The sequence below is a fragment of the Miniopterus natalensis genome, chromosome 6, assembly GCF_054644295.1.
Source record: "Miniopterus natalensis isolate mMinNat1 chromosome 6, mMinNat1.hap1, whole genome shotgun sequence".
NCBI classification, from domain to species: Eukaryota; Metazoa; Chordata; class Mammalia; order Chiroptera; family Miniopteridae; genus Miniopterus; species Miniopterus natalensis.
The window spans coordinates 87,792,450-87,811,666 of record NC_142086.1 but is presented as its reverse complement, the minus strand read 5'-3'; the positions used below and the strand labels follow the sequence as shown (position 1 = coordinate 87,811,666).

Below are 19,217 nucleotides of genomic sequence, written 5' to 3'. Positions count from 1 at the left end.
CGAGGACACTGTGAGCTCCTTGCTCATGCCAACTCGAAGCCGGGGCGCATGAAAGCTGCTGCCACCACCATCCTATTTTATACAGGAGGAGCCAGGGGCGCAGGAGTTAACGGGCAGAGTGGCCCGCACCCTGGGCCCACATGTTCTCCTTAGCACACTGTGAACTGTTGATGTCTTTGTGAATTAGTCTCATAAAGAACCTGCTCTTGCCCGGCCGGGTGTGGCTCAGCGGCTGAGCACCGACCTAGGATCCAGGAGATTGAGGTTCGATTCCCGGTCAGGGCACAGGCCCGGGTTTTGGGCTCGACCCCCAGCGGGGGGCGTGCAGGAGGCCGCTAATCAATGATGCCTCTCTCATCGTTGATGTTTCTATCTCTCCTCTCCCTTCCTCCCTCTGAAATCAATTAAAAAAGAAAACATTTTTAATTAAAAATAAACATAAAAATACTTTAAGAACCGGCTCTCCACATTTACTTGTACAGAAAGTGTCCTCCTCCCAGGTTTTATTCTGCATTATGTGACTTAAATAATTAGTGACGAAGAAATCGAGCCTGGCACTATGGACGGCACTTCTGGACACTCCGTTCAATGCCCCTATTTTTAGCTCAGTTGCCTTCTTTCTTGACCGTCAGCTGGATTCTTCCCCTCCCCTTTCAAGCTGAGATTATCCCCCAAGCAACCTGTCCGTGCCCAAGCCTCCCGCCCCTGGCCGGCGTCCCTGCTCGGTCGGGGCGGGCGGCAGGGAGCAGGAATGGCCACCTAGCTGGAGATCATCTGTCCTCGGTCTACCTTCCCAGGCTGTTCTCAAGCCCCGGGAGCCACCCCCTGCCTTGGCGGCGGAAGCCGGCTGTGGCCTGGCTTAGCCTTTGGGAGCTGGGCCAATGCCTCTTGTGCCAGCCGCTGGCACATCTAGTATTGGGGTGACAGGAACAAAGAGGAAGGGTGAGGAAAGGCCAAGCTAAGGGCTGGGCTGCCCAAAACGCTAACTTCCGAGGGCACCAAGACTTCACTGGAGTAGGTGGGAAGGGTGGAGTCAGCTAACCCAGATTTTCAAGTGTCTTTTCCTACCTCAGTGGCACAATGTAAACCGTCCAGTCACAGTGGTCTGCGTGGTGCACACAGGCCCATGCTGGGTTCCCAGGTCACAAGCCCTCAGCTCCCCCTGATTTAACTGCAATGGGGTGGCCCAGGCACTGGTAGGGTCCCACCTCTGGGACCGTCAAGGGCTCCGCTTTCCTGGTCAGGCCCGAGCCCTTCTCCAAGGGCCCAGAGCAGGCTGAGCAGAAAGTGCTGGGGAACCGGCGCCACCAGGCCCTTCCTCGCCGAGCCCACGCATGAATGTCAGCCCCCCTTTGCTCAGAGCGCACCATGCACGGCCCGGCCCGGAGAGGGAACCGAGAGAACCCCGAGAGAACCAGCGACGACAGGCACTGTTGTGGCTCACCGTCCTGCCCTCCTGAACCCCTCACCCTCTCATGCCCCTCTCTGGGTCCTCGCTCGGTCAGACACCGCTGCGGTTCGGCTGCCCAGCCCCCACCCAAGAGGGGCACCCATGGTTGCCCGACAGCCTAAAATAGATGCATCCAGGTCCCGGTTACTGAAAATCAGTGATTCGCTTATTCCAACGTTCAGTGTTTAAGACGCTGCCTGAGACCTTGGCCGGCTCAGAACACACGGACTGAATAGCTGGCTGGGAGCCTGAGGAGCGCTTAGCGGGCCCTGGCCGGCGAGTCCAGTGGTTAGAGCATGGGCCGTGCCCCGAGGTCCTTTACTGCCCTGGGGAGAGACGTCTATGCGGACTAGAAACAAAGGCACAGAGGAGGCAGACAGTCGCATTCTCTTACATTGTGGATACTTTATCCCTCTCACAGCAGCAACTTCGATAAACAAGTGTGACGCTGCAGCATTTTATCTAGAAAACACCGCCGCCCGGGCAGGCTCACGCGCGCCCGTGTACAAAGTAAAGTGATCTTCGCAGAGCATGGCAAACACAGTCCGTTTTGGGGGGACACAGGCTTTTAAAGTCTAAGTTAGCTCCCCCTCCCTCCCCCGGCTCCTAGAGACCAAAAATACCCCTATCCTCCACCACATAAAGGTTGTTAGTAAACTTGTAAAAATGAGTACAAAAGGAACGTCCATGTAACACAGTCGCACCCTGTATACAATGTATCACCCTTTGAAACCGGCAGAAAAAGACCCCGACGTCTGTCACACGCACTTGAGTCGACGGCGTGTGTGGTTTTCCAGAGAGGTGTTGGTTTCCGGTGACAGTACTTGCCGCCGGTCTTCGTGTCTAACGGCCGGTTTATGGTACATGACTTGCTGACGGTCTTTACGATTAAGAAGCCAGGTGAATTTCCTGGCATTTGGGCAAGTAACATTTGATTGTCACCACGTACAGTTCTGAGACAATAAATACAAGCAGATCGGATGCATTTCTTCATTGTATCAAGTAACTCCAGTTTAATTTAATACAATTTAGTGCATTTCAGTATCTCATTCACAGTTTTGACTTCTGTCCAAATGCTTATGCAACAGAAAGAAAAAGTTTACGGGAAAAGAAAACTCCAGGTGAACTTGCCATTACAGAGCTTACAAACGGAAAGCAATCCAATTGTCTCTGAAAAAAGTGCACGGCTGCCTCTGGGGCTGACGGGTGTCAGCTTCTCTGGTAGTTTCTCGGGCTCCCTGAAAGCGATCTTGTCCTTGAATTTCCCAAGTGGTCTGTGAGAAAGCCACCGTTTTCACTGAATCAGCGAGCAGCGAATGCTTGTGCTAAGACTTAATTCACATGTGTCCACCCCTCAATCAAACAGAACATAATCTGACATCTTCTACCCCAAAACTGTCCCTGTGTTTTTGAATCTTGGCCCTGATATGCAAGAATGTGAAACCCCAGTGTCTGCATGCACCCTGGCAGCCCCAAGGAGGGTTTGGGACGAAGCCTGGCCCGGTCCACGTGGGTGGGGTGGCCGGGAGTAGAGGGTGGGGGGGACGACACCCAGGCCTGGGCATTCGGAGAGATCGGCCTTTGCTTTGGGAGCTCACTCACTAGACATAGGGGCAGGCACGTGGGCCAGGGACGTGCTGTGTCCAGAGAGAAGGCAGGCGGGCAGGGCAGGCCCAGCGTTTCACCCCTACGCCTGGCTCCGCGGCAGGAGGGTTGGAAGCCACAGCACACCATTGGCCGCTGAGCGTGGCATGCTGGGGGAGGCATGCACTGCCGGTGAGAGGCTCACAGCGGGAGCTCACGCTCGGGCTGAACGACTCAGCTCAAAGTCAGCAGGGCTGCAGAGATTCTATTTGGCTGATCCTATAGGGGTCTCGGGCAGAGACAAAGCAACATGCAGAGATACTCCTTCACCCCAAACCCGCACGATCGGGCCACGTGGGTATGGACAGCCCAGCCAGCTCCTGAATTGCACTCGACTGCGCCCACCGCCTTTCCTCAGACCAACACCAGGCTCAATAACCGAGTGTAAGGGGGCTCTCCTGCCTCAGTGCACACGGCGATGACAGGGACAGGCAAGGCCGATTCAGAGCTGATCAGTGACCACACCTACCCTGTTAATTTTTTTTTTTTTACAAGAAAGTGCTGTGCACATTGTTGCTTTGTGTTTAGTGGTTTATATATTCAGCGCTCACCGCTTCAAACAGATCGTGTTTCTTGAGGACAAGGGACTACAGAGCCCCTCGAACAGGGCCACGCATCTAGTGCTGTCACCAAATACGGGACGACCAGAGCCACTGCCTTCTCTGGGTTAAAACGCTTGTCAGTGGGTGGCTATTTCAAACCTTCCACCCGGCCTCGGTTTGGAGAAAAGGGGGGGACATTCGAAAGATCTTCACAAATCCAGGCCCCGCCTCTCCTCTGGCCAGCCAGGCCCGCCCCCAGCATCTGCTCACTTGCGGGCAGTGGGCACAGTCGTTGCTTCAGATGCCGTCAGGGAGACCCCAGGTAGGGAAGCCAGAAAGTTCCCAGGTGCTGGCAGCTGCTACAAAGTCACCTCAGAAATATCACAGTCGCCTTAGAAGCTCCTGGGACTCCCCAAAGGAGGCCAAAGAACTGCAGCCTTCTCCCCAGCTAGACGCAGGGGGAAGGACCACAAGCCAAGCTCCACGCGCCGGGCAGGGTCAGAATACAGAGGCGGAAGGCGATGGACTGGGACCCTGCGCCGGAGAGTGGGGCCTTGGCCGGAGCTGGGAAACGTGCAGCCAGAGACCCCCCAGCAGGGGCAGGGGGCTGGCTCCGGAGTCACAGGGCAGGGAGCAGAGCCTCCCCCAGCAGAGGGCCAGCCGACACCCCCAGCGCTCGGCTGCCCCGGGGCGCAGCGTGGCGGGCACTCCCGGTGCCCAGTGTCCCGCAGCTGCGAGCAGCACGGCCCGTCCCAGCCCTCAGCCTGACTCTGGCGTGACATCAGCAGCACAGATGCTCAGCAGTGGGTGTGAAGGCAGGCAAAGAATAAAGAAAAGCACTATTCTGCCATTTACTGATTTAATATAAAAAATTAAGAGCTCCCCTCCCCCTTTACTTCTGAAGTGAATGAAAAGCAAAACCCGCTGTCTCAAAAAAAAAAAAAAGCCTGAACATTCATGGTGTAGTTTTTATTGCTCCCAAAGGGCTCGGTGTTCGATGCATGAGCTGATCCGTGTTAAATCAGGAGGAATCACTGAGATTTGAAACCTACACCCTGGTCTCGGTCTCCATTTACGGAGGAGTCCGCACCACGCACTCACTGACTCCACGCACAAGTCGCACATTACGTATTAATCTCGGGGGGGGGGGACGTATCTGGGAAACCAGGTCTGTTAAGTAAGTAGTGAAAGATCTAAATTTGCGTTTTCCAGAGTTGGCTCTGCCGGGTGGTGCCCTCCCACGGGCTTCCTCTAAGACCACGGAGGCATCAGTGACTTAGCCAACGACAGATGGACACACACGAAGACAGGTGAGGGGCAGGCCGCGGGAAACAGGGCGACCCTGCGGCGGCCGCCGGGCCCCAGGGAGCTGAGGGACAGCTGAGGGACAGAGGCAAGCGCTTGGCTCCAACTAAAGCAGTTTAGGCTGTTTTAACCCTTCGACCTCAGAAGGAACTGCGTCCTTTCGCCCTCACAGGCGAGCAGCACAGAACTGGGGCCCACTCCCCTGCCCCTGGCCCTGGTCACGGCCACCAAACCTAAGGAGAGGGTCATTATGAAGAAGTTACGCCAGCCCAATAAATCTTCCCAAAATACACACTTGGGGCCAATACATTATTCTTTTCCCAATTCATTTTCCAGTTTTTTTCATGCCTCTTTCCTCCATTTGCTTTTCTAGACAATTGCAACCTGCCTCTGTTCAGAGTGCTGGTTACAGCAGAGAGAACACCCGCTCATTTTCTTTCCCTGCGAAACAGGATGAGGGGAATGTGACTAAAAAACCGGCTCGGAAGTTTCAGGAAGTCCGATGCGGGTGGGTCTGCGGGGGAACGGCTGGGTGCAGCCCCGCGGGTGGTCCCGCTCCGCCATCTGCCCCAGCGGCCCCCAGCCCGGCCAAGGGTGCCTTAAACACACCTCAGTCTGCGGGATACACACCTCCCTCCAGGGACACGTCTGAGGAGGATGCTGAGGGGACAAAAGCCAAGCACAGGCTGCTGGGGCCCTTGGGAGGCACTCTGCCGGGCACCCGGGGGCGTGGGCACCGCCAGGCTGCGAGGCTGCCCACCTGGGCAGAGGCAGGCCCTCGGCAGGGGCATTTGTGCCTGCGGGGGCGGGGGGGTGGCGCGGGACGGGGGAAGGCTCACCACCTCTCGTTCTCATCAGGGAGAGCCTTCAACTGTAAAAATAAAATCTCTAGAGGCCAACAGGCTCTGTGTGAACAGTCTCCAACCGCCTTAAGACGACAGACTGGGTGGTGCCCCTGCTTTTTAAGCAGCGTTCATGGGCCCTGGGGGCTGCAGGGCAGAGGTCTCCTGGCTCCAGTTGCCCAGCCCGGCCTCCTCCCCAGCACCCGGCGGAGGGGCTGCAGTCTGACGGCCGCCGGGAGGAAGGGACAGAGGAGCCTGAGTCCTCGGGCACTTACACCCAGGGGTAGGCAGGAAACTCACACAGCATTTGCCTGCAGCCAGCGCGGGGCAGGTGCCCAATCCGTCGGACTCCCAGTGTGTGCTTATCGCCCAGAGAACTTTCCCCCCGCCCCCCCGCCCCCCCCCCCCCACCGTCCAGAAGCGAAGGTGCTGGCCGCCTTAGGGGCCAGGGACCCTGTGACACCTGCTCCCAGGAGGACTGGGAAAGAGTCGTGAAGAGAGTTTGCTGGGGATGCAGGGGAAGAGGCGAGGGGCCAGGGCGAGCTCCCGGGAATCACAGATAAAAACAAAGACGGGACCCAGGTTTAAGAAGAGAAAGCATCAGAGGCTCTCTCTGGCCGGCAGAGTCCTTGAGAGGTGACGCTGGCTGGGTGAGTCCCAGGACCCAGGAGCCACCTCCCCGAGCAGGCGCCGCCCTCGGTGCCCGATCGCCCGCAGGACAGGCGGGTGCTGGTGGGCCGCGACCCACCGTCTCCATCTGGCAGGCCTTCCGACTTCTTTACTCTTGGCTCAAGTTTATTGGTTAATGTTAGTCACCAGTTAATAAGAAAAATAGTTTCTAAGTGTCTCTTTTCCTCTGTGTGTGTTGTTCTGCATTTAATTGAGTTAACTGGACACCACCGTCAGGTTACGCGTGTTCAATCACAGCCACTCATTATTCCTTTTTCTTAAATTCTTGGTTTCCGTAGCTGGAGCCTTTTTCTATCTCAGTTACTCCTATTAGTCGGCGGACTCCAAAGGAAGCTTTAAAACAGGAGAAAGGGGAGGTTAGATGGGTCCCGGGGGCGTGGGGGGGGCGGGCAGGCCGACTCCCGCGCCTCCCCCTGCCCTGCGTGCCCAGTCGGCCTGCCCCAGCAGCAGGTCACTTCCGCGGCAGTGGCCAGGGCCCGCTCCCTGACGCCTCCCCAGGCACAGGGACGGTCTCCAGGCCTTGGCACCTCAGCCGGCACACGGCGGGCCCCGGCCGTGAGCCGTGTGGCCGTCTACACCCCTTACCTGCCCCGACAAAGCTGAGGAACGTCAGGATCAGGAGGGGGGAGCCACTTGCGAAGACGCCCAGGACAAAGCGGAACAGAGGCGACAGCAGGACCGTGGCCCAGAAGAGGAAGTTCAGGAGCGTCCACGGCCGCCGGGCAGGTCTGAACGGCTGCCCCGGGAACACGCCCTTCTGGTTATACATCTCCTGCAAGGCGTCCTGCGAGAGTCCACAGGAGAGGCGGCGTCTACGGGCCGTCCGCCAGCCTGCCGGGCAGTGCTGGCAGGGAGCCACGGCTCGGTCCGCGAAGAGCCACGCGGGGCGGGCCACTGGGTGCTGCAGGTGGGGGCCAAGTGGGCATGGCCTCCGCAGGGAACCCTGGCTGTCTGCATCCAAAGCTTGTAAGGCCACAAACCCTTCAACCTGACCCGTTTCCTAGGGAAACAATGAGTCTGTGCCTGGCATAGGACGGGCACTGTGACCCCAAGACTGGCGGTGTGAGCCAGGACCCCTATCATCTCCCGAGAGATCTCAAGGGCAGGGGTGGCAGTCCTGGCGTCACCCTCTGCCGGCTCTGTCACCCACCTCTCCTTCCTCTGCTTCCTTCAGGCTGATGACAGGAAGAGAGCCGCCGGTGGACCTGGGGAGACGACACTCCCTGGGCACCACCAGCAGTGGCCCGCTGACGTGCTGTGAACGCTGAGCATGGGCTGGCCGGGAAGGGGACACCTAACAGAGCAGACTTCCCCGCAGCCGCGACGCAGAACGCGCTAATGAGGGGGCGCACCGTGATGTCTGAAGTACCACGCGGTCCACTTACACAACTGGGTGTCTGTATGTACAGGACGGAGTCTAGAAGATGCACCCCCATGGGATCCTAACTAGTTAAGGATCACAGTGTCATGTTTTTATTTTTTCCATCTTATTTTCTGCATTCAATTTTCCACAGTTGTGTTTCGTGGTTTATAAAAACGGGGGGGGAGGGCTTAACACCAGTCTCAGAGCCTCGTCCAACCTGTGGATGGGCGCCAGCCGCCCCCCCCAGGCCGTGAGTGGTCAGGAGCACCGCGACCTTCGTGCCCGCGCGCACACTGGGGCGTCTGTGAGGCCCTGCCCTCCACGGCCACCGGCACGTTCCTGCCATTTTCAAGCTCATTCGGCCACCTCCACTCTACCGTCCTGACCCTAAGCAGCCAGACCGGGTGCCGGGCGCTGCACGGGGCCTCTCGGGCTCACGGCAGGTGGCTAAAGTGAACCAGGGCCGAGAGGACCCTGCAAACCCAGAGGCAGGACCTTCCCACACCGCCCCAGTGCCAGCTCACCACCATTCTGGATTAGGAGCCACGTTTTACATGACGGTCCAGTGTCCGCGTCAGCCACGCATTTCAGGAGGAGGCAAAGCCCAGTCCGAGCATGGGGAGCATTTGCACGTTTCCCCTCCCGTCTGCTTCCCGCGCCCCCGCCCCACTGGGCGCAGCAAAGCGGAAGCAAGACAGGAACGGGGCACCGGCCGGTGGTGCAGCGCCAGGGAGCAGCTAGAAGGGGTGAGTTCGGTCCCTTTCTGTCGCCATCGACAGATATAAAAAATGACTGAAAAAAATTTAAAAAATAGAAGAACACCACAGTAGGGTGTCCTTTGCATAAAGATATGACACACACAAAAAATGGAAAATGTTATGTTATATATTTCAACATTATAGAAAAGCATAGCAAAAAAATATAAAAACACCCAAATAAATCAACAAATCTGTTATGTCAAAACTTGTCCTCTGCTGCCCTGTGTCCCTTCACCTACAGATACCACGACGTGCCTGACCTGGGACTTCCGCTCCCATGCTTGGTTTCACACCGGCATCCCACACGGGCGTCCACAACAATAATACCGTGTGCTTGCAGGCTTCGCAATTTTCTGTGAGTAGCATCACACTGTGTACATACTACAATCTGCTTTTCTCACACTATTTTCTCCAGATTCAGTTACACTGATAATTTAACTGAATCACAGCAAGTGAATACATAAATACAATGTATCTATTTCCTAATCATTTGGTTTAGGCCACGTCTCGTTTCCTGCTGGACAAGTCCTGTTGCTTGCACCTGTCACTTTGTTTACGCAGAGCTTCAAGTCTCAGACACGCACACTCCTTGGCCACCTGGTGCACCCGAGGTCTACCTGCTCCCGGCCTGATGCTCACACTCGGTTTCTGTTTCATGTGGGCTTCCTTTTTCTTCTGGAGAGAGTTATATTGTTCTTTGAAATTACATGTATCTTAGTTTTCAAATGTGTGAGCATAAGGCTAGTCATACTGCTCTCATATTATTTTCACTCCTGGTTCTTTGGTTGGGTCACATTTTTTTATTCCCATTAATGGCATCACCCTTTTTTTAATTGGTCAGTCTTACCAAGGCTTTCTATTTCATAATGGTCTTAAAGAAAAAGCTTTTGGTGCAACTGATTCACTCTTTTGTAGCTTTGCTTTCTGTTAAAATAATTTATGCTACTTTTATTTTTTTCTTTGTTCTACTCTCTGGGTTTATTCTGTTTTGTGTGTCCGTGGGTATGCATGTATAACGTATGTGTATGTGTGTGTGTGGTTATTAAGAGCATAAAATGTGTAAGATTTCAGAAGAGATTCTGATGCATGTCCACTGTTGACCTCAGGGTCATTCCTTTGTGGAGAGCATGTCTTTTCCCTCTGGTGATTCTAAGATCTCTCTGTGTTTGGTGTTTTGCAATTTCATTGCCAAGCAGGAGTGAATTTAATTTTTACTTATCTTATCCCAGACTTGTATTTCTCGAACCTGATGAAATCCACTTTCATCAATTCTAGGAGTTTTATGGTTATCGGCTGTGACAATTGCTCTTCACCATTCCTTCTACTTTCTCTCTCTGGACCTTTTAATATTACCTACTAGACCCCTCCGTCTATTCTCTGTATCTTTTAACCTTCCCTTCATAGTTACATTTCCTCTGCACTGCATTCTGATTTCTTCTAAATCTTCCATTTACAAATTTTCTCTTCAGCTGTATCTCATCTGATATTTAAACTGTTAAGATTTCAGTCAATGACTAGATTTTTCATGCCTATAAATTCTACTTGGTTTTTCTCAAATCTAGCTCATTTTTTCCCCATAGGTCTTGCTCTTTTCAGTTCCTTCTTTTGGGCTTAATCATTTCAAAACTACTGATTTTAGTTTCTTTTGGATAGTTCCACTAGCTGAGGTTTTTGGGAGGGTTTCATTTTTCTGTGTGTCTTGCTCGGGATAGATTTTTGCTCTGAGTTAATCTCCAGCAGAATTTCACCTGAGGAAATTTTGGGCAGCTTAGGGTTTGGAGTCAAGTTCTTTCAGCTTTGCACATGCTTCTCCCAGGAAGTCCAGGGAGATTTGCCTGGAACCACTTTTTATTTTTATTTACTTATTATTTTTATTTTGAGTATCTTTTTAAAAAAACTTTATCTTTAATGTTGAAAGTATTACAGATATCACCCCTTCCTTCCCCCCATTGATCCCCTCCACCCCGCATCCGCCCCCCCACCCCAGGCCCTTACCACACTATTGTTTGTGTCCACAGGTTATGCATATATGCATATAAGTTCTTTGATTAATCTCTCCCCACCCGCTCCCCACCCCCAACTTCCCATTGAGACTCATCAGTCTGTTCCATGCTTCTATGTCTCTGGATCTATTTTCTTCCTCAGTCTACTTTATTAGATTCCACACATGGGTGAGATCAGTGAAACTGAGTCAGGAAGAATCAGAAAACCCGAACAGGCTAATAACAGGTGATGAAATTGAAGCAGTAATAAAAAAAACTCCCAGCAAACAAAGCCCTGGTCTAGTTGGCTTCACAGGGGAGCTTTCTAATCCTTAAGTTGTAAGGTTAGATAGTTTACTAAAAATGTTTCTTGCTTTTTGAGGTAGGCCTGCAGTGCTACAAACTTCCCTCTCAGGGATACTTTCGCTGTGTCCCACAGATTTGGGGTTGTTGTGTGTTCATTTTCATTTGTTTCCAGGAAGTTTTTGATCTCTTTCTTGATCTTATTGGTAACAAATTTATTTGTTTAATTACATGCTATTTAGCCTCCATGTGTTTGAATGTTTTGGAGCGTTTTTACTGTAGTTGATTTCTAATTTCATGCCCTTGTGATCTGAGATGATTGGTATGATTTCAATCTTCCTGAACTTGTAGAGACTGGTTTTGTTTCCCAACATGTGGTCTATCTTTGAGAATGACCCATGTATACTTGAGAGGAATGTATATTCTGCAGCTTTGGGGTGAAATGTTCTGTAAATATCAACTAAATCCATCTGATCAAGTGTGTCATTTAGTAACTGTTTCTGTGTTGACTTTCTGTCTGGAAGATCTATCCAGTGAAGTCAGTGGGGTGTTAAAATCCACAACTATGACTGTATTGCTGTTGATCTCTCCCTTAAAGTGCTTAGGTTATTACTGATAGGTCCTTATTTATTGCCATTTTACTTCTTTATGCCTATGTTTCTCTCTCTTTTTCTTCTTATTATTACAGCAGTCCCTGTACCATTTCCTGCAATGCCCGTTTGGTGATAATCTCCTTTAGCCTTTTTTTGTCTGGAAAGCTCTTTATTTCACCATCTATTTTGAATGATATTCTTGCTGGATAGAGTAGTCTTGGTTTCAGATCCTTGTTCTGCATTACCTTGAATACTTCATGCCATTCCCTTCTGGCCTGTAGAGTTTCTGATGAGAAGTCAGCCGACAGCCTTATGGGAGCTCCTTTGTAGGTAACAATTTGCTTTTCTCTTGCTGCCTTTAATATTCTGTCTTGAATTTTTGGCATTTTAATTATGTGTCTGGGCATGGGCCACTTTGGGTTCTTCTTGTTTGGGAGACTCTGTGCCTCCTGAACTTGTGTGACTTTTTCTTTGACCAAGGTTAGGGAAGTTTTCTGCCATTATTTCTTCAAACAGATTCTCTAACACTTGCTTACTTTTGACCTCCTCTGGCACTCCTATAATGCTAATATTACCTTACATGTTGTCCCACAGCTCCGTTAAACTGTCCTCCTGTTTTTTAATTGTTTTTTCTTTTTGGATCTCTGATTCAGTGATTTTTTTCTACCCTGTCTTCTAGTTCGCTGATGTGATCCTCAGCTTCCTATAATCTGCTGTTTATTCCTTCCAAAGTATTCTTTATTTCTGCTATGTCATTCTTAATTTCCTTCATAGTTTCCATATCTTTTTTCATGCTGTTGAGCATCCTTACAATCAGTATTCTGAACTCTGTATCTGAGAGATTGCTTATCTCCATTTCATTTAGCTCTTTTTCTGGGGACTTCTCTTATTCTTTCATCATTTGGGGCTTGTTTTTTTGTCTCCCCATTTTGGCTGCCTATTTGGGTTTGTTTCTATGTATTACGTAGGCCTGTTAGGACTCTCAGTCTTTTTGGACGGTCTTTGGTGCAGGCCAATGTCAGATGCTGTTTGTAATGGGCTTTGAGTACCGTGTTTGAAACTATCCACAACCCACAGCTTAAGGTCCCCTCTGCTGGGGCTGAGTGTGTTTGGACAGGACCAAGATGCACACCAGTCTGCTTTTCCAAAGCCCAGGTCCAGAAGCAGATTAGGCAAAGACTCAAGCATTCTGGAGTCTGCCTCTGCCTGCAGGCTGATTAATCTGATTCTCTTAATGAGCCTCAGGCTCTAGAAACTCCACAGGATGGGGTGGCTGATTGTTATCAGTCTCTTAATGAGCCTCAGACTAAGAAACTCCACAGTGTAGGGTGAGAGGTTTTCAAGCAGGGTGGGGCAATTGCTTCCCCCTCAGGCAAAAGCTTCTTGGAAGGTAAATGTCTGCCTCTGCAGTGTGGGGGAATGACTCGACCCAGGAATCCAGAGGGGTGCCCTTTGAGCTCTATGTCCAGAGCCCACAGCCTTAGGTTCTCCTCACACAGCCCCAGTCCACTCTGCCCTCCCTCTGGGGAGGCCAAGGTGAATGGCTGCACAGGAAACTTTGTGTTGGCTCTTTAAGAGGGGGCCTGCATTTCCAGACGTCTCACCCTGGCAGACAGAGACCCAGCTGCTTTTCACAGACAGATATTATTGGGCACCTTTCTCAGGTCTGGTGCTCTGGGCTGGGGAGGCCAGCCTGGGGTTTAGGTCCCAGAGTCTTCAGTGGGAACCCCCACAGCTGAGATCTCCCTCTGGACCTTCAGCTGCTGCCTGTGGGGGCCCAGCTGGCCCTCTCGCCTCCGCACTTCCTGCCAGTCTCTATGGGGTCTCCCCTTTTCCCCCTTGGTTATGAGGGTGCTCTCCAGCTCATCTCCAGTTGCAGCTGATGATTCAGGATGGTTTTTCTATACTTTAGTTGTAATTCCAGTTTGGACCTGGGAGAGTGTCAGTGTAGCTTCCACTCAGTCCACCGCCATCTTTAATCTCCTCTGGAACCACTTTTTATGTTGATATTTTGTCCTTGTTCTTGAACTATGTTGTCAGTATAAATTCAAACCTGTATGCAGCCAGGCTTGTGATTGTGACTTGTCAGGGGGACCCTTTTGAGACCAAGAGAGGAAAGCTTCAGAGTCATTTCCCTGTGCTGGCAGGTAAATGTTTTATGCTTAACCTTTCTGAAAAAGTAAGGCTCAGAGGGTTCCAGCTTCACGTGGTTTCCAGTTCCAACTTCTGCCTTGAATAAGGCCAAGTCCTTACCTTCTGCCTGCAGGCGGGCAGGCTCCAGGTAAAGAGACCAGCAAACTCCCCAGGAGGCCGTGGTGGTGCTGCCCACAGGCCTACCGCGGGTTTTTAGTTCCATCGCCTTTCTGATCCCTAGAGATTTCCCCTATTTTCTCACAAGCTCGTCAGTGCATTTAGAAGGATACAGTGGGACCTCGGTTTTTTAAATGTGATCCGTTCTGGAAGACCGTTCGAGTTCTGAAACATTCAAAACCCGAGGGATCCACAGCCGACAGCTGGGCCTCAGGATCTTGCCCTCAGCGGGAGCCGGGTGGCATGTTCACCTTCCGAGGCGTGTTCGGAAACCGGAGCATTTCCTTCTGGGTTCACGGCGTTCGGAACCCAAAATGGTCGTCAACGGAGACATATGGAAACCGAGGTGCCACTGTATTTGATATATACTACTGAGAGGATTTTCTAGTTATCTAACCCTCCCTCAGCGCTGAAACCAAAAATCTGGTGTCCTGTATGTCTGTTTAGATAAAATAAACCAGAATTGAGAGTAAGGCATGAGGCGTGGATAGGGGAATGGAGGTGGGCTGGGTGTGCTCTTAGAATCTTTACACGTCATCTGTACCGTGTTTCTCCTCGCATTCCACATACATACACATATATACGTCTGTTACGTATCTAAAATTTCTTTTACGTGAAACAATGAAACAGTGTGATCAAACGTTGTTCGCCATGGTTACAAAAGCACCGTGTCATGCTTACGTTTTTCTCTAGTTTGTTCACTGCTCAGAAGTTAAGGAAAACGGAAGAAAAAGGCTCAGAAAGAAGCACTTGGGAACCGCACGGCACTCCTGAAGCCGGGGGAGCCACGCACAGCCGCCCCGCCCGTCCGCCGCCCCCCGGGGCCGCGCCCTTACCTTCTCCTGGTACAGTTTGTGAAGCCACTGAGCCGCTTCCTTCTCGTCCTGCGGGATCTCTTCCAGGGGGAACCTCCTGTTTTATGAGGAAGAGTGAAGGTCACGTGAGTAACTAGATGGCAGCCAACTGAAAACGGGGGAAGCCTGTGCACTGGGGTTACTTGCTGGCCTGCTTTTGCTAATCAACCTCACTCTCAATTTCCAAAAACTCACAAGCTTTCTCTGAGAATAAGTGCGATGCTGTCAGTGGGACCAAGGGAGCAAATGGCACGGGCTCCCAAGCAGGGGGCAGGAGGGTGGCAGATGGCCCCTCACGTTCTCTCCTGACAACTTCCCCAAAAGAAATGAAACACAAAGTTGGAACAAAATGAAGGTCTCCCTTTGTATTTTCCCTTAGAGCACAGCTTGCCTGCAAGGAGATTCTCCACCTCGCTGAGGTCCCTGGGCAGGATTTCCGACCAGCCCTGCTGTGGGCTGACGGGGGTCACTCTCCTTCCCTCCACGGCCCCACTGAGCACATTTCCGTGTCTCTGCTGGGGAGTCAGTCAGGCACGTGGTTCTCTGGTCTCTCTACCTGGCCCCCACCCCACCTCTAACCTCTTGCTTTGCATTCAGTAAGCACTCAATACCTGCTCACTGCACAAAAAATTAGAATCATTTCTGATCATTTGAGGCCCTGCCTCAGATTGAGTTTCCTTCCCTGGGTTCCCGGGGTTCCTAAGGCCCCCGAGTGGCCTGCATGGACCAGCTCCCACATTCCTCTGGCAGAAGAGCCCTGACACAGCCTTGCTGCTGGTGCGGTGGAACCTGCGGGGCTCAGCCCCTGGGTCGCCAGGAGGTGAGTGGAACTGCGGTCAGTGTGGCCCTGACCCTCCCTTCTAACTTGTCACACACCATGGAGAGGGGACCGTGGAGTCTCCCTCCGGCCAGGACAGCTGTCCTTGTCTTGCCTGTGGAAATCCTAGTCCCTGTGTGAGCTTTAGCTCAGCCTCTTTCCAGAGGCTTCCGTGCTCCCTCCAGCGAGGGGGTGGCTCCTCCCTGGACCACCCGGAACACTCTGCCTTCCCCCCGACAGCCACTCGTTCACTTCCTGCGACAGCCGATGGTCCCCACGCCTGTCCCGTACCTGCCCACCCAAGATGGTGGGACTTTGGCCACCTCCACCTGGGGGCAGCTCAGGAGGCGGAGGGGTCACGTGTCGGGGCTGGGATGGCATGGGGCGGGGCGCCGGGCAGGACGGGCGCCCGCCGGGCACTGAGCTCACCTCAGACACATGTCCGCCTCGTACCTCTTCCCGTAAAGGATGCCCAGCAAGGACGGGTTCTTGTTGCCCCGGAAATTCAGGGTGACATCGTAGACGGCTGCGACTGTCGGGCCGGGGTGCAGGGGTGAGCCAGGCTGCCCCGCCCCCATCACCCCCCGCCCCACGCAGAGCCCAGCAGGCTCCTCGCATGGGCTGTTTGCCCTCTGCCGATGCCCATTCCGTGGGCACTGGCTGCCCCGGCCCCGGCACTGCCGCCTGTGCCTCGCCCCGCCCGCCCCCCGCTTAGGGCGCCCCCGGCGAGGCCCTCAGCTCCACCCTCGCTCCTCATGTCGGTCACCGCGCATTAGCCGGCACCTCGTCGCCTCCAGGGGGCCGGCGTCTGCACCTGCCCAGCTCGCCCCTTCCTGTCCCGTGTTTTACGTGGAATTCACACGCATGGCTTTTGACCATTTTCATCTCTCACCCCAGGGGACCGGCGCGCCCGCTCTCGGCGGCAGGGCCCGTACCTGTCCCGCGCAGGCACTGGACCGCGGTGGTGAAGCCCTTGGTACGAGGCAGCAGGTGGTACTTGAGGGGGGGCAGCCCCTTGGAGGCGGCCACCTCCATGCTGACCCGGTGCTTCTTCTCGGTGAAGCGGGTGCCCTCACAGTACAGGAGAAACTAGGACACGAACACAGGGACCCCGGCTTGAGCGCCTCCCGCTCCGGGCGGACCGACCGGCAGCAACACGCCTGCTGCCCAGCTCGGAGAGATGACGGCCCCCCCCAGGGGCAAGCAGGGGGCGTGCTCCGAGACGTTATTTTACTTCAGTGGACGGTCCGCACTCTGGCCACACAAATGCCCTCACCAACCAGCTAAGAGCCCTGCATTTATTCGCAAACAATGCCAGAGAGAACTTTCTAGAAAGGAGGAAACAGGAAGGTCCCTGGGTGGCGGCCTTCTGGCTGGAGCGGAAAATACATGAGGTAGAAGCGCTAAGTGAGGAGCCAGCTCTCAAAGGACTGTCACCGGCCAGAGAGAAGGAGCGAAAGAGAAACAGGAGGTCTGGACCAACTGACACCCTTGATTCTGGGAGGGTCTCCATCCAACTCCCCTGAGGGGCTTTAAGACCCCCCCAAGTCCCAAGGCCCTGGCTGCTGGTATGGGGGTGTCACATGGGTGTGACTCCTCTACGTCCTGAAGGATGACCTCGCCCAGACCTGCAGGTCACTAGGTTCCACTCTAGAACCACCACTAAGGAAGACCCTCCCTGCAGAGGTGGCTCCTCAGCCTGGGCACTGCTGGGCACCCACACGCCTCTCCAGGGGACCCCACTTTGCTGATCAGGACCACTGTGCAGGGAGGTGGCCCTCCTCCCCCTTCCCTCCCGACTCGTGCTCTGAACTGGGGCAGTGGAAGCAGGGGACCCCCAGGCCCTGCTGTGAATCACCTCGGTGCTCAGAGCCTTTTGCCCGCCTGGCCTTCCCACTCGTGACTCAGGTCACGATCGTACGTCTGAGATGGCGTCCAGCCAGTGCAGCCTCCCATGCCAGGGCACACGTGTGTGCATGGACTCACCCACATGTGCTCGGGGTAGTCGGACAAGCACCTCAGCCCTTTGATGACGGTGTCCCGGTCCTCCTCCCACTTCCTCTTGCAGAACACGATCTCCAGGAAGTACCACGTCCAGCCGATGAGGGGCACACACAGCAGCTCCCTCTTGGCCAGGACTTTGGAGCTCTGCGGGGGAGGGGAGCAAGTAGTTTGCTCTAGGCCAGGAGACGTCCCAGGACTGGCGTGGTGGTCAGTGACTTCACTGTCCACAGGGGCACCCTGACACCGAGCGGAGCGGGAAGACCCTGACACTGAACATGGTGCCACTGTGACCAGCGTGGCCCAAGAGCACAGGTGCGCCTTCCTACAGATGACGAATCCAAGGCACAGGCCTGGCAGAGGGAGGGTGCCCAGGAGATAGCCACCTGGACTGGCCACAGGCCGGGCCTTCCTGAGGATGCCATCCATGGGCACTTGCTACAGTGGGACTCCGTGGCCTGGCTCAGGGTGTTTACACTGCATCAGGGCAACTAGCTCGCCCATGAGGCTCTGGGGCCTCACGGGACAGTCAGTGAGGCTTGTGAGAGGAATGGCAGAAACAGCCAGTCCCAGGAGACCCCGGGCAGCTGAGGGCAGCCGAGGGCAGCCGAGGGCAGCCGAGGGCAGCCTGGGTCAGTGTGCGTCCAGACTCCCAGCTCAGCGAACTAGGGGCGAAAACCGGAGGGGAGAAAGCCCAGGCCCCGGAGAGCTGTGCCAGCACCACCCCGGGGCCCCATGGTGCCAACCCCATTCCCTCCAGGGCCCCGAGTCACTCACGCCCAGCACACCGAAGCGCTCACACATGGTCCACCCGCAGAGAAAGTCGATCTCGAAGTTGTGGTTGAGTATGATGACCGAGTGCTCCTTCCCCAGGCGGTCCACCGTGGCCTGGTCGGTGAACAGGGTGCACTGCGTGCAGGACCACCACTCCAGCAGCATGACCAGCTCTGCGGGGACACACGGGGGTCGGTGGGGCAACACACCCTGGCCGGGCCTCCCTCTGGGCAGGGAGCGCAGGCCAGCCCCAGCTCCGCCATGGGTGGGACTCCCCAGTATTTCCTCCAGACTGGGCTTTTTGGCTAGAAATGCGTTTCAGCAGTTTACATTTAATAAAGTAAGTTTTCCTAATTTGTAATTACCTTCTCTAAGCAAAAGTTGGGGAGAAGACAAATGAAACTTCCAGAAAGTAGCAGAAACGGGAAAACCAGCATTTTGGATGGTTACCTTTCTCTTCTGCCCCCTTATGATTCCCACGTGTGCTGTGGTTTATGGAATATCACACAGTCAACCCACAGAACGGGGGAGGGGTGGTGTGGGCACAGCCAGCCCCAGGCCCCGTGGTCGGCAGCTGTGGCTGTGCGGAGGCCAGGTGCCCCGAGAAGGGTGACTCGCACAGTGGGGTCCCGGGCACAGGGCGGAGGCTCAGTATAGCCACAGCACAGCGCCGTTCGTTTCGTGCTGAATCCCAGCCTGTTTTCCGAGGGCACTGGCCCTTGGGGATGGAGGCCAGGGAATGACTCCAGGACAGTCCAGAGCTTAGGGCCTGGGCTCTGAGCCTCAGTTTCCCCATTTACAGAAAGGAGGTAAGAGTGGTTTCCTCACGGGGCCACTGAGAGGACAGCACACGACAATAACACCATTTAACAGCTTTCAGTCTGTCCACCTGACAAACAGTGATTTCATATGTATAGACACAGACCCGAGTGCACAGGTAACATGTCTACACACAGGCACTTGACTCAGAAAGTGAGACAGACAAGCAG

The 19,217-nt window shown here is 54.1% G+C and overlaps 1 protein-coding gene across 1 annotated transcript in view; it reads right to left on the bottom strand.

Annotated features, from left to right (window-relative positions):
* Window positions 1-6,187: 6,187 nt before the first annotated feature.
* AGPAT3 (1-acylglycerol-3-phosphate O-acyltransferase 3) overlaps window positions 6,188-19,217 on the bottom strand; it is a 61,098-nt gene continuing 48,068 nt past the window's right edge. Inside the window, exons 3-9 of the mRNA XM_087818449.1 lie at window positions 18,232-18,401; window positions 17,440-17,601; window positions 16,389-16,542; window positions 15,883-15,985; window positions 14,619-14,694; window positions 7,059-7,257; window positions 6,188-6,806 (exon numbers count right to left, since the gene is read on the bottom strand). Of these exons, the coding sequence (XP_087674575.1) occupies window positions 6,718-6,806; window positions 7,059-7,257; window positions 14,619-14,694; window positions 15,883-15,985; window positions 16,389-16,542; window positions 17,440-17,601; window positions 18,232-18,401 (953 nt within the window). The 3' untranslated portion in view covers window positions 6,188-6,717. The remainder of the gene's footprint in view (window positions 6,807-7,058; window positions 7,258-14,618; window positions 14,695-15,882; window positions 15,986-16,388; window positions 16,543-17,439; window positions 17,602-18,231; window positions 18,402-19,217) is intronic.